Source organism: Sminthopsis crassicaudata, chromosome 4 (assembly GCF_048593235.1).
Source record: "Sminthopsis crassicaudata isolate SCR6 chromosome 4, ASM4859323v1, whole genome shotgun sequence".
NCBI lineage: Eukaryota > Metazoa > Chordata > Mammalia > Dasyuromorphia > Dasyuridae > Sminthopsis > Sminthopsis crassicaudata.
Genome location: NC_133620.1, coordinates 199036412 through 199051197, shown reverse-complemented (window position 1 = coordinate 199051197; position 14786 = coordinate 199036412). Strand labels below are relative to the sequence as shown.

At 37.7% G+C, this 14786-nt stretch overlaps 1 protein-coding gene across 4 annotated transcripts in view; it reads left to right on the top strand.

Moving 5' to 3' along the window:
• Window positions 1–14786, top strand: part of PRDM1 (PR/SET domain 1) — an 82255-nt gene that overhangs the window by 47160 nt on the left and 20309 nt on the right. For 2 of the 4 annotated variants that reach the window (XM_074310186.1, XM_074310188.1), the window contains exon 2: window positions 11372–11620. In XM_074310186.1, coding sequence (XP_074166287.1) covers window positions 11372–11620 — 249 coding nt within the window. Of the gene's footprint in view, window positions 1–9303; window positions 9626–10797; window positions 11067–11371; window positions 11621–14786 lie in introns of those variants that run through there. The other 2 variants (XM_074310187.1, XM_074310189.1) reach the window with 2 other exon arrangements.

Here is a 14786-nt window from a genome sequence, read left to right as displayed (position 1 = left end):
GATTCTGAGTCTCAGAGAGACTCCACTCTGTCTTCCTTTAAAAAAAGTTTTTTTCTGGGTCCTGTGAAATAGACACTAGATGAAAGAAAGAAAAAAATGTCATCTTTTAAAAGAGAATTTTTTTTCAATAAATTATTCATTGAGTTACTTTTCCTTACTTTCTTACTCAATCAGCAAACATTTATTAAATACCTTACTATGTGTCAAGTTCTGTTCTAGACAAGACAAATATAATGAATGAAAAAAACAAAAATCCTACTTGAAAGTCTTACATTCTGACTGTGGAGACAAGACTGTGTATACACATGAAAACTTTTGTAAATTTGTCTGGTTTCCTTGACATATACATGCACACAGAATAAATATGAAGAGTAATTACTAGGTGGTTTGAAAAGGAGGACACCTGCAGTTGAGGGCTTCAGGAGAGGTTTTAGGTAGAATCTGGTGGTGCTCAAGGTGCATCTTCGAGGAAGAGGAAATTTGTGAAGAGGAGTTAATAAAGGAGTGAGTGCTTTTCAGGCTGATAAGAGCTACCATTTCAAAGGCAGGGAAAAAGGTAGTGGTGCTCCTTGGGGAGGAACAAAATGGCCAGTTTGGCTGAAGAGCATAATTTAGGAATAAGGGAAATAAATAAAGCTGAAAATCTCGGTGGGATGAAGTTGTGAGCTTTTAAAAGCTAACTCAAGGTGTTTCTGTTTGATTCTAGAAGCAGTAGGAAGTGGAGTCTGAGTAGGCCAGTGACTTGATCTGATCTGTGCTTTTAAAATCACTTTGGCGGCAAAGTAATAGACAGACTGACTGAAGAGCGTACTTGTAAGAGACTCATCACAGAGATTAACTGATACGATTCACTTCTCCCCACCAACTTCATCACCACTTCCCTCCCTCCCCAAACTCACCTCTTTCCCGCCTCCTTATTCTTTTTTCTTTAAATGTCCACAGTTTTGCATACAAACGGTACTATAAAAACCTTAGATAGAGTGTACCCTCCTTGAGCTCAGAAAATGGGGTGGGGGTTGCATTTCTTTGTGTCCCCAGAATTTAGCTTGGTGCCTAGCACTTTTGAAAAACTTAATGAGCCTTTCTGGTAGCTGGCTCTAGGGTAAGATCTTTTGTTTTTGTCATTATATTCAGTCTGTCTGACTTTTTGTCACCTGCTATATGCTAGTATATGCCTGTTAACCCAGTGTTTGGCACTAGGAAAGGTTAAATGAATACTGTCTTCTATTTATTCAAAATATCATACTTTAAAAAAAAAACCAAATTTTTATTTGGTAAGCATTATGAAGTTCTAATTATGTACTAGAGTTAGAGCAAAAAATGAAAGATAACAATCCCCTCTCTGAAAATAGCTTATAATCAGACAGTAAATTTGGACTGGAGAAAGTATAGAATAACCACCCCTAAAATCATATAAATCTTCTCCAAGTTCATCTAAGGAATAAAGAAAAGCTATAATTGGGCTCCAAGAAATCTACATATAAAGGCCTGTGGTTTTGAGTAAGACATTTCACAAAATATGAGAAATTTGCATTAGATGATTATTTCTAAAGTCTCTTTCAGTATTAAGTCTGATTTTCTCCATTGAATTTATATCCATTGAAGTTCAGTCACTTGCCCAAATCTTCCTCTAATGTGGAAATTTGCTAAGAAAACATTGCTCCTCACATCTTGAGGCCAAAAACCTTGGGATACTTTTGATAGTCACTTAGAGTAAGCTGTTCTGCTTTCTTGGGATTCTCTGCTTACCTGTATAAAAATCCTCTGCAGTGTCCCTTGGAGCTTCTGTCATTCTTTTTAAAACCTAATACTTTCCCCTCAATTACACCAACATAGAATAAACGTCCTTGTACACAGACTTCCTTTTCTCCTTCCTGTGGGCCAGCTCTTCCTCCAAAAGTCGTTCTCACATTCCAGTGAAAAGACTAATAATAATCATGAGATTATAATATTTATATATACTTTAAAGACTGCAAAAAAGGCTTTATATACATTATTTCATTTGATTCTCTCAACCCTGTGGGGCACTACCGCTATTAGAATAAGGACTAGACCTGTGACTTCATGGGATATAAGAAGATCTCATATGTGGAAACTCCTGTCAGTACAATTATAATTTATAATGTTTGAGAATTGCATAGAGCACTGAAAAGTTAAGTGACTTGCCAGAATCCCAAAGCCATTATATATCAGAGATGGTTCTAGAATCCATTTCTTCTTGAAGGTCACTACTATATATTATCTCTCACAGATGACATTATCCCCATTTTTTGGGCAAGTAAATTGAGGCCTGAGAGCTTAAAGAATTTAAGGAAAGTATCCTGGTACAGTAGAAAGAAAAAAAAATACTGATTCTGGAATCAGAGGACTTGGGTTTAAGTCTCTGTAATCTCTGTCACACTACTATGTAATCTAGGAGAAGGAGAAAATAGTTACTTTAGATGGTCTTTTGAGGTTCTTTACAGCTCTGAATGTATGATTCTATACTTTGTCACTAAAAAGTGACACAAGTCCTATTTGAACCTAATTCCAATCCATTCGTTAGTCACAGATGCAGAATTTCTAAAACCCAGAGAGATGAAATAGTTTGCTCAAATCTATGTATAGTTAATTAATGACAGGACCAGGACTAGTATCCAGATCTCCAGAGTCCTAATTCCAAAGTTCTAATTTCTATTATACCAAAGATGGGAGCTGGAGTGAAGGGGAAGGGGGCATGGAACGAAGCACAGGGGAAAAGCTTTCTAGATGGGGAATGTAGAATTTATGTAGAGGGAAAAATCACTCACCTAAAGTCTCTGGGATGGTTAAATGCCAGAGAAAAGGATTCAAACTCAAATCCTCCATAAAGGTAAAGTGGTTATGCCATTTTACAGATGTCTTCCTCTAGTTTGAACCTACTACTAGGTTATAAATTCCTTGAGGGTAACACTGTTATCTCCCTTCTTTTTCTCTCCAAATACTTTGCATATTCTTGGTGCTGAATAAATGTTGCATTGAATTGATCTAAAAGATTGCTAAAAAGCTTCTTAAGAAAACTTTTGGCACCTCATCTTGAAGTACTCTTTGTATACAAAACTGTAGACATTTCAAAGAAAAAATATCCCTTACCCAAAAATTGGGTGAGTGAAGGTGGGGAGGGTGGAGTTACTGAGGGTTCTGGGAACCTTTGTCCCAAACAATTCCTCTTTCCTTCCTGTGTAACTTTGAAGCTGGGGAGCCAGGGGAGAAATGAGAGAAAGTAACTCTTGCTATTCACTGAAGAAGAAAAATAATTTTTGAAAGTTGATAGATTATCCTTTTACCTATTGAGGGCTGTGTGACTATCTGCCTGTTCGTATAGCTCATTGGTGTTCACTTCTTAAACTCAGGAAATCTTTTAATAATGAAATAATGTTTGTGACTCAAGATCTTAACCTAATGTCAGACTTAAATTTAGAGCAACTCCTAAAAATAACTCTGGGACACATAAAAAAAAAAAAAAAATCTAAGTGGTTCTTTCACTGGTCACCGATTACCTGTGTGACTATGGGCAGATAACTTCTCTGGGTCTGTTTCTTCATTTGTGAAATGAGTATATTAGATTAGTTGAACTATTATGATTCTTGTCAGGGGAAGAGGGATAGGAAGGCCTGGAGACTTCTAGTTAGAGCCTCATTTGGGCATCTGGAAATTGGGCAATGCCCCATTATCATTACAAGACCTGAAAATTCCATATTCTTTCATTCCCAGTGTTCAGATTTATTTTGGCTTCTTTTCTTTTTCTAAATAAAGAGAAAGCTGGTTTCTCAGCTTTGGCTCCTTTCTCTTTAGCTTCCTCTTATTTAGCCTCAGTAGCCTTAAACCTTAAGTGATTTCTATGATTCACTTTTTCACTTCTTTCTTCCTCCTTGGTTCAAGCAAAAGATCTTAGAATTAGAGGTCATTCAGTCCAAACACCTTATTTTCTAGATGAGGAGTCTAGAATTTACCTAGAGGGTAAAATGACTCATCTAAAGTCACTGGGATGCTTAAATGTCAGAGAAGGGATACAAATCCAGGATGAGGATCCTTCCTAATCCATTCCCTTTTTCATTTTAGCACCATCCTGACTCTCAAAGTAATACAATTAAAAGATTCTGTAGCCATTAACCACCCAAGGTATAATCCCCCCCCCCTTCATTCACTTTTTAACAAAATGTAAGTGACTATTGGTTACCCATATTTATCTAAAAGAAAAGGGGAAAAATCTAGACTTTTCTATAGGAGATATTATTTACACCTGTTAATTTGTGGGTTCTAACACATTTAACAGATAATATCAAATTAGAGGTAAATGTTGAGTTATAATTTATGTTTATTCTGCATAACCAATTTACTTGTGTGCCAAGACAAAAGTAAAAAACACAAATAAACTCTTAAAAAAAAAAAGACGATGGAACAATGCCTATGATGCTTAAAAAATAAATATAAAAATAAATACATTCTTCTAACCAGCATATATGGGGTATCCCAAAAGTCTTAATGCAGTTTGAAGCTTTAATGATTTCTGAAATCTAAATGTTAAAAATTAACCCAAAAAAATCACTTCAGATTTTAGTTGTTCACATTTCTTTGTGCATTTTGAATAGTTAATTTTAATTTTAATATACTAGGTTATATTATTTTGTGTCATATATGCCGTTTGTGGATTATACTTTTGGAGATGGTGGATCAAAAGAGGAGGTTCTCTTAGTCACCTAATCTATCTTCATCAAACTCTTTTCTTTTCGATCACAACTTTGCAGTCATTATTGTCATTCTCTGGATGATCCTATTGATGGAGGTCCCCAGCCCTTATCCCCAGAATTTTCAGTATTAAAAAACTCTCCCAAACTTCCTCTAAAGAATAGATTCTCTTAGAGACTAGTTTTTCAGCTATAATATTAATAAAGTCTTTTGTGACTATAAGAGAATCTCTCTGAATTCTTTCAAACTATGAACCATAACTCTTGAACACTTCACCATACTATTACAAGTTCAATCCTTTTCGTCCCTTAACCACAGCTGATGAAAGTTTTTACATATTTTGAAAATTGACTAAAGTGATGTATAGCACAAGACAGTAGTAGATATGTTGAATTTTAATTAAAATTCATATTTTAATATCATATAATTAACATTTCAAATGATGTTTTTATACATTTGTAATACTTCTATTTTTGGTATTATTTACAGCTTAAAACTGTACTAAGACTTTGAAGGATGCCCCACATTATAAGGCTCTTATTGGCAGCACATCTCATCCCATCTATATTTCTAGGGAAGGTAACATCCAATTTGAAAGTCAGGTCACTTTTGTTTTTGGAGGCTTGCAGGTAGGATTCATTTCTATCCCTTTATCCAAAAAAACTGGCTCAAAGATCTTAGTCTTAGGATCAAAATTTCAGTCCTTACTTTTAATTTGTTTATTGTTATTTTTGGTGGTGATAATGGTGGTAGTAGTAATCCTAGTAGTAGAGGTGGTGGCAGTGGTAGTGACGGTGTTTTAAATCAAAATATCTGGCTAGGTTGGAAAGGAAACATGATTCTATTTTTAAACTTTGTTTCACTCATCACCAAACTGGTTCATGCACGTAAATCATACCAATGATACATATGCCAAATTGTACTCTAGAGTATGTCATACATTCTCTCCTTCATCCACATAGTTGCTTCCCTTGTCAGCTTGGGAGGGGGGGGAAGGGAAGAAATGGGGAACATGAGAATGTAGGGAAGCAGAAAGTCGAGTTTAGTTGATTCACTTTAGAAAGGCTGTTTGAGTTTAAAAATCAAGAGTCCCACTAGGAACCAGGGCCTTTAGTTCTCAGCCCGGCTTTTAAGACATGTGGGAGGGCTTCAAAGGCCCCTGTGCCCTTCTTTTCCGAGGAAAGACTGCAGTTGGTCCCCAAATGTTTACCAGCATAAAGATGCCCTAACCTACAGGAAGTGGGAAATGAGGAGGGGGAGGGGAAGGGTCCAAGCCCAGGGTGGGAGGGGGTTTACTCTTGATGTGGTTAGTCTGTCATTGACCTTGTTTTGGTAAAGGAGGGTTGAATTCGAAAATGAGACCACATTTCATCTTGGGCACATTTCATCCTTCTTCTGACTTGCTTTGGAAAGTTTTTTTTTTTTTCCTTGTTGGAGCCAGCTCTGCAGATTTGGTTCTCAATTCCACTTAACTCAACAATCCCCTCATCCCGTACCCTCATTCACTGATCATAGGCTCTTCTGAGCAAGCATATGCTCGCCTGTCCCCACCAGAAGACTGAAATATTGTTGCAGTAGCTGGAGCTGAGTAACATCAGCTGTGGTGATAGCATCAAAGAAAATGGATGGGGATTTCTGAGATCAGAAATGTTTAGACCATTCATGACTTGCTGCCAACCTGAGAGCAACAAAGAAAGCTCTGCCTGAAAAATGCTGATTAATAAAATAATTGAGGTTTTTAGTGCACTTTTGTGTGTGTGTGTGTGTGTGTGTGTGTGTGTGAACCAGGAGAGGAGGGAGGGAAATGCCATGACTAAAAATGCACCAAATTATGACTTTGAAATGAACATTTTGAGACATAAAAGTCCAGACAAAAACAACTTTTGATATAGCTGTGCAGTAATAGGCCAGCCAGCAACTTCTCCCAATTTTAGTCAACAATATGGTACACTATTTTTAATGCCTTTCTAAAAGGACAAGGGGTCAAGAGGTCACTACCCATTGCCTTTTATTTTCTTCTCTTAAAAAACCTCTGTGTTTTTTTTTTAATGGACTATTTGGAGGTATTAGAGAAATCTGATTCTGATTTTGTCAGTCTTCCTTAAAGATCATAAAAAATTTGGAGTCAAAAGTTTTGAGTTCATAATCCCATTTCTGCTGCTTACTAGTCATGTGACCTTAGGCAAGTCACTTCTACCCTATCCCAGCCTCTATAAAATAAGTAGTTGGATTCTTTTCTAAAAAAAGCCAGTGATAAATCAATACTCTTTTCATCCTATATTAGGTAAAGAAGGATGGTTAAATTGGGTTGCTATAACCCTAGAGGGAGTCCCCTTGTGCCTGTACTCTCATGCTCTATCATTTCTGCCCCTTAAGGGCTACAGTTCTACTTGTGGCCCTATCCAGCTTAGCCAAAACAGCTGGAATTAATTTCAGGGTTGCCTGACTAAGCCCTACAAAGGTATTTGAAGTGTGCGTCCTCCCTAGACTCAAGCCCTTTTCACCGCCTCTGAAGGTGAGTGCAGGCTGATATTAATTAACAGTGAGTTGAATCACTGGCATCCTCCAGTCATTGAAGTAAATATTTGCCTTAAAACAGCCAAGCCCTCCCACCACCCTCCAAATGTTTTAAAACACACACACACACACACACACACACACACACACACACACACACACACACACATTTTCCTGTTCTCTTACTGTATCAGATGGGCTCTCAAATGCCATGTGTGACCTAAGAACAGATTTGATCCTAAGAGGGAAGTGAAAAAGTTCTCCTAACATCTGCATCTCAAAGTGAGACTGTATTTTAATAGAAGGCCTGCCTCCACTATGACTACATTGTTTTTCTGTCCAATGTGGCTCTGACTCAGCATCAGTTAATTAACCCTCCCAAAGAGGCTGGATTTCTCTGGTCTAATTATCATCTTCAGAGCTTTCTGAGATCTCTTTTAGGAAGTGCTCATTCAGTTTGACACCCCTACCACATCTCCCAAAGGAGAGCCCTGATTCTTCTAAGGAGCCAGCGTCCCCTGTGGTATTTCATGCTATAGCAGATAAACCAGGGTGCTGAGGACAGCTTTCAGCTCTGCTAATATCCCCTGGTGGGTGTTGATTATAGCCTGTCCAAGACCTTTAGACACAGATGCCATTCTCAGATGAAGTAAGCCTTCTTCACTTTTTAGCTAACAGAACCACAGAAAAGTTTTATCTTTCTTTTTTAAAGAAGGAAATATATATAGGCACAATTGTGATTGTAGGCTGTTTTTTTTTTTTTCCTTTAATTTGTTTTGATCTTCCTGTAAACAAATACTCAAATGTCCACTTCATTGTATGACTAAGCTGGTATCAGTAGGTTGGGACTGGGTGTGTGTGTACGTGTGGGTGGGTGTGTACGCACATGTGTGTTTAAAATGTTAGAAAAGACACTGCATCCTGAGGCAGAGGGAAGGGATGATAAATAAATCTGAGTATCTGAAGCCAGCAGGAAAAATCGGAGACTTGCCTTTCGTGCATCTAAAAAGTGTTTGCAACAGAGTGGCTGTCTATTAATGGATCTTATGCATCATTGTTTCTCTGAATTGGAGGATTCCTTGCTGGGGGAATAGGTCCATTGAAGGAAGTAAAGCATCTGGTTTGTTTTGTAATGAGGAGCAGGAATGCTAGGTCCTTGCTCTTAATAATAAACAAACAGGACATTGTATGCCATCATCACAGGATGTCCTTCCTTCAGCCAGACTGACTTGAACAGGAGGAAAAGACTGACAAGAACTCAGAACCCACTAATTACTATCCCAATACTTCTGTCATTTGTAATACTCTAAGAAGGATCAATCCATTACACTCTCTAATGGTGAAATTATGAATGTTTTATATTTTGTTTGGATAGTAAACTTCAGGCTGGTAGTGTGGACCTGTGAAAAGAGGGGAAAGCAAAGAGATTTATTTGTAGAAGGACTCTGATTTTTTCCCATTTCAATATTCCCCAAAGATTTTTAAAGAGGGAAAGTTATGCCGAATATAAAATCATTTAATTACCTACTTCTTTGGAAGCTTATACAGATAAATACAAGCCTTAAAATGCTTCACAGGAAATACACACTTCACAGGAAATTACTCGAAACCTAGGTCTCTGAATTGTATGGCATTATATACTACAATATTAGACACCCATTTCCCTCCCCCCAGGGACTCCCGCCCACCCCTACCTCGGCGAGCCCGAAGTAAAGTTCGCATTCCCTAACCAGAACTTTTCTTATCAGAACAACAGAAGTTTTAACTAAGACTTTTTTTTTTTAATGAGAAATGTGTTTATGATACTTTAAGCCTCAGCTGTAAGAAGGGAATAGTTAATGAATTTGTTGCACAAAGCAGATAATGTCAACTCTTTCACTTTGAGGTTAAATGTGTTTCAAGGGGAAGTAAGAAAGTTCCAAGTGAATGGTGAACTTCACATGTAATAAGAGGAAAACCTATAAAGCCTGAACTATTTGGAAAGGGGAGGGGGGGAAATCCCTCTTTTCGGGCTCGTTCGGATTGGCTTTTGGCTGAATTTATACAGGTAGCTCCACCCCCTTAGCTTATTGAGTAAATGCTCAGTCTGTTTGGTTAAGCAGACAAAGTGCTGTAACACTCAGCCCTCCAGTGTTTCGGCGAGGCAAAAGCACTAAGTGCCGCAGCACCTGTCTGACAGACACGGAGAGAAAGACGGAGAGAAAGAGAAGAGAGAAAGAGGCTTGCGGGGGGTGGTGGCGTCGGAGAGACCGTAGAAAAAGGAGTTAACTCTGGAGGTGTGAGTCAGTTTTGCTCTAAGCCGGCAATTGGAAGGACGAAGAAATGTTTACTGTGTAGAAATGAGTGTGACTTACCTTAGATGTTGGATTTTTATTTGGAAAAACTTGTGGATACGACTTTGGTAAGAAATTTTTGATTCTGTTTCTTTGCTCTTGTTGTTTAAACTTTTTTTTTTTCTCCCTGCTTAATCAACGTAGTAACTGTTGCAAGCAAGTAATACTTTTGCCTTGGTGCACTCAGGACTTCAAACATGTTTATTATAAGACCTTTTCTCTGCTCCTTATGAATCATTAACCCTTTCAGTTCTGAGCGCAATTGTCAATTCATTGAAGTTTCAATAGCAGTTCTTCTCTTCCCCCCCCCCCCCCAAGATCAAAGAAGAGCAAATATTCGGTGGTGGCTTAATTTTAAAACCTTTATTATTAGTTAATATTTATTTAGCATCATGACTGTACATGCTGGAGCCACCCATAGACAGGTCTGTTTAAATTTTTAACAGTAAAAGACATATGTCCCAGGTTCTTCAATTGGATGCTCCAGCTCCCCCCTCCCCCCCATCAGTTATGGCTAAATGAAAAAAGATAAAGTCTGCTTTTAACATCTTCCTTGGGACATTATCTTATTTTGAAAATCAAGTGAGTATTCTCCTTTCTTGTATAGAGATTCTTTGTTAAAATTACGAGGTATGGTTTTTACAGAAGAGTGTTTGAGACACTTTTTCTTTTTTGTCACCTAGTTTTTGTATAATAGTATGAGAGTAACTTTTAGAGGGGAGAGGAAATAGAGAAACTACTTATCTCTTATTTGGAAGGCAAATGTTATTACTAATCTAGAGGATAAGGCAGGTTTGGGGAAAGTAGCCCATCACTAGTTGAGGAAGGGCTTACTTACTCTCTCACTTTTCTATATTTACTATAACTTTTATTATAATAAATTGAAACACTTGTGATTTCTGAAAATAGAATGAATGGTCAAAATTTTCAACAGAAAGTACTACTTGTAACCCAGGTGCGTGAAAGGAATTTTCTCCAGGGATAGGTTACTATTGGACAGTTTTGCATTTTTTGTTGTGCCTTTTCATGATGGCGTGAGATGCCAACAAATCACAGAAACCCCATTTTTTTCTTCTGCTTTGGTCCAAATGAGTGCACTCCAATGATTTGTGACCAGCTCTACCAGGATGCTGGCCAAGATGCAGCCTTTTGCTCTCTTCCTTGCCTAGAGGATGAAAGAAAGCAAAGCAGAAGGGGGAGGATAATGGGGGGGGGCAGGTTGTTTTGAAAGTTGTTTGTGCTTTGGAAGCTGGTGGGAAAGTTCAGTCTTCCCCATTTGGAAAAGGCAGGCTGGGTTCCGCTCCTGCAACACACGCGCTTTCCATTTTTAGCTTCATTCAGACGCAGACAGCAGCTCCTTCCTCTTCCTCTCCTTGTTTATGACACTTTTTTTTTTTCTCTCTGAGGCAGCTTTTCCACAGGCACTGAGTGGTCTGGTGGCCATGACCCCAGGTTTTCTTGGATGTCCGAGATTGGGAACCCAGAAAGTGGGTTCCGTGCTTTTGAGAGGTAAAGCCAGAAATAGATCTCTGAGCTTTGTTTTGATTTTTTTTTTTTTCCCCTCAGCGAGTCTGCCTCACTTTTTTTTTTTTTTTTTTTTTTTTTTTAAACTAAGTTTAGCATTTGAAAACCTTGCTCCATTCAGCCCGGGCAATCTCGTTTATACTGCTCTTTTTGGCTATTACTCAACTGTACCAGCTCTTCTGCATAGGCTTTTCAAGTGCCACAGACTACTGTATTAGTCACAGTGTCTCAGAGGAAACCACAGAAACTGCAGGACAATGGGGATTAAAGGCTTTTTCCTTCTTTTCCAGGCTGCCACCCAGTGTAGCTCCGACACCGTAAATTTTCCGACCTTGGTAGAGGGGGCAGAGGGAACCATGAAAATGGACATGGAAGATGCTGACATGACTCTGTGGACAGAGGCAGATTTTGAAGAAAAGTGCACATACATTGTGAATGACCATCCTTGGGACTCTGGTGCTGATGGAGGAGCTGCCATTCAGGCGGAGGCATCTTTGCCAAGGAATCTGGTTTTCAAATTTGCAACGAACTGCAAAGAGGTAAGCCTCTGCTTTTTTGCTGAAGAAGATTGTCACCTGACAGCCAAATCTCCCATACACTTCTATTGAGGTCCCATAATCTTGGGAGACTTCTTTGTAAGTACCTGTAAATAATCTATCCATTTCATTGCATTCTCATTTTCCTTGAAACAATTTCTGCTTCTCTTCCCTCCCCATCCCCCATCATACCAATTAGCAAGCAGTTAAAATCTTCTGGCAGGCTATAATGTGCCTAGAAGAGGTATATGCCCAGCATGGGGGGGGGGGGAGAGAACGGGGAAGGTAGACCCCTGAGCCAGGTTTTAAAGTGCTTCTCAGCAGCCTATGTATCCATTGCCTCTGGCCACTGGATTAAATTGCCTTGGTTGTATAATAGCTCTGGGGAGGGGAAGAAAAGTCAAGTTTCCTTGGAAAACACTCTTAATCTTTTCTTTTGTCTCTCTTCAGTTATTAAAGTGCTTTATTCTTTTTAATGAGCTAGGTTTATTAGCTGTGTTTCTAAAATTATTCCTGAAACATTGACGTGTTTATGAACAGGAGGGATGGTATATAAACTGAGAAAAGTGTCCTTTGTCAGAATGACTTAAGAGTTAACCACTGTTTATCTGCTGGAGTTCCTTTGCTCCCTGCTAAACTTGCAAAACCCCCCCAATGTCTGAAGTGGGGCTGCCCTTTGTTTTTATTTCCAAAGGGACAACCTCTGGACCCTGAAAGGACAGTTTGATTTGTGTTCACCCATTTGTGTAACTGTTATAGCTAGGTGTGATATTCAGCTAGGTAATCTGAAAAGCAACTTAACTTCTTTATTTATGGAATTTAGGGCTGTGCCTCCCCCCCCTCTTTTTTTAACCTGTGTTGCTACTGTTCCCAAATAGCTCCTTTACCTTATCCCACTCTAACCCCCCTCCATGTGTAAATTATATTATTGTGTCTTAAGAGAGCAGTGAGAAAGGACTTGTTTGCTTTATGAAAACAGTGTTTGTTCCTGGGAATATTTATTATAACCATGTAAAATCACTTTCTCTTATTCTTAAAAGTAGCATTTAAAGAACCTGGCAATCTTTTGGGGAAAGCTTTCTCTCCTGATTTCATGTTCTATAATTTTTTTTAATTTTTTTTTTTTTTTTGTGAATTGAGAGACAAAGTTGTCTAAAAGAAAGAAAACATATTTACTGTATTCCTAAATTCATAGATTCAGAGATAGAAACGGGAGCTTAGAGTAAGAGTCTAAACCCCTCGTTTTATAGATGAGGAAATAGAAGTTAAATGACTCGCCCAGAGTTACCTAGCTAGTAAATACTTAACATAGGATTTGAATTCATGTCTTTAGTACTGGACTCTAGGTTCAGCACTAGCCATTTACTGCCTCTGATTTATTAAAACTGGAGGCAGAGGTGTTAGGGAATGGAAGAGGGGTGTGCGGATTTTACATCCACATTTTATTAAATACTTGAAGTGATAGGATGCCTTTTTATATAATAAACCCTGTCTCATACTAAATTGCAGGAGATGCCCTGAATCCACCATATCCTATGCATCTCATTAAAGAGAAACATTTTTCTAAGTAAAACATCTTATTTGTCATAATTCTTTGACAAAGGCTAACTTGACCTGTTTTGTGAATTGTTTAATGTTAGTTGTTGCTGTGGTTTTAAGAGTTGCATTTCCCTTGGCCCCCACCCCCAGAATACAATTTGAAATTTCCAGGAGGAGATTGGGGGATAAGCTTTCTCTTCTTTTGTTCTCCAGGGTTACCCATTTTATTCAAAAAGCTGCTAAAAGAAACTTTGATCTTGATCCCTTACTCTAGTATTCGAGAGAGGTACTTCTCCCTCTCCTTTTAAGCAGGCTGTATATTGGTGTGTGCCCTATGTTCCACTGTCAGAATTTATAACATTCTGCCTCATTCTTAGAATCATAGCTTTTTAGAACTGGAAGTACCTTCCAGTGGAAACCATCCAGCTCTTTACCTTCTTTTTACAAAAGATGAAACTGAGGTTTGGAGTTAAGTGGTTTGCCCAAGGCTACATACTGCTAATAATTGGCCCAGCCTAGACTAAAACTCAGATCTACTAACACTGACCAATATTCTTTGCATTAGAGCATGGTTACCACTTTTTAAGTCTCAACATGACTTTATTTATTTACATGACTATTTGACCCTTCTGTACAATCCAGAATGTTATTGATTTAGGAGAAATTTTAATTCCTCACAAAGGTGGTCACATAACAAGTGAGCCCACCTAAGCATCTATTGTTTACCTTTTCCTCTTCTAAATCAAACTTAACAGAAACAAACCATCTTGGGGGTCCTGGTTGAATCTATCAGGATACCAATTTCATATGCACATCTATTTAGACTCCAGCTCTGGAATTTGTACTAGAATGATATTCTTTGTTAAAAGAACAATAAGTTTCAAAGAATAGAGGGGATTCAACAGGTTTAAGAACAAACATTCATAATTAACAAAATATGCAGGCTGGCATGAATCAGTTTGTTCTTAGTCATATATCCCATGGGAATTTTTAGAAATTTTTTTGCATGTAGTGTTAATCTGATTTATAAAGTTCTTTAAATGTTTTTGTTTAAATGGTAGTTGTTAAAATTACTTTATTCTGCTGACTGCCTAGAATTTTTTTCTCTTTTCCATGACTTTTTTTCATTATAAATTTACATATGTATCAAGTCCTTTTTTACTTAAAAAAGTTTCTGCACTTGTCTCTTGGTGCTTCTAAAATTTATTTAGGCCAATAATGCATTTTAAAGATTCTATTATTGTTTATTATTTCTATAGCTAAGTGTTATTTATTTAAGTTTCATTTAAAAATATGTTAATCTATGCTACTAAAATCTTTACTTATGTCCTTCCTTTTTTGTGGAAACTTGACGGTTGTCCCCCTTAAACACTATTTTTTTGAGCATTTTTAAAAAATATTAACTTTGGCATTTTATGTATTTGAAAAACTTAAATTCTGAATGTGCTTCTCACTCAACTGGGAAAGGTCTTGTTCTGGAAAGTCCTAAAGCAATACCGTGATAAAAATCAGTCTGCTATATGTCTATTTTAGTTGAAGTCCATTATTAACTTAAGCCATCTGAAAAAAGTATCTCATCACAACATGCAATCCTATGTTCTTGGGGATGGTCTTTTATTTTGGAGATGAT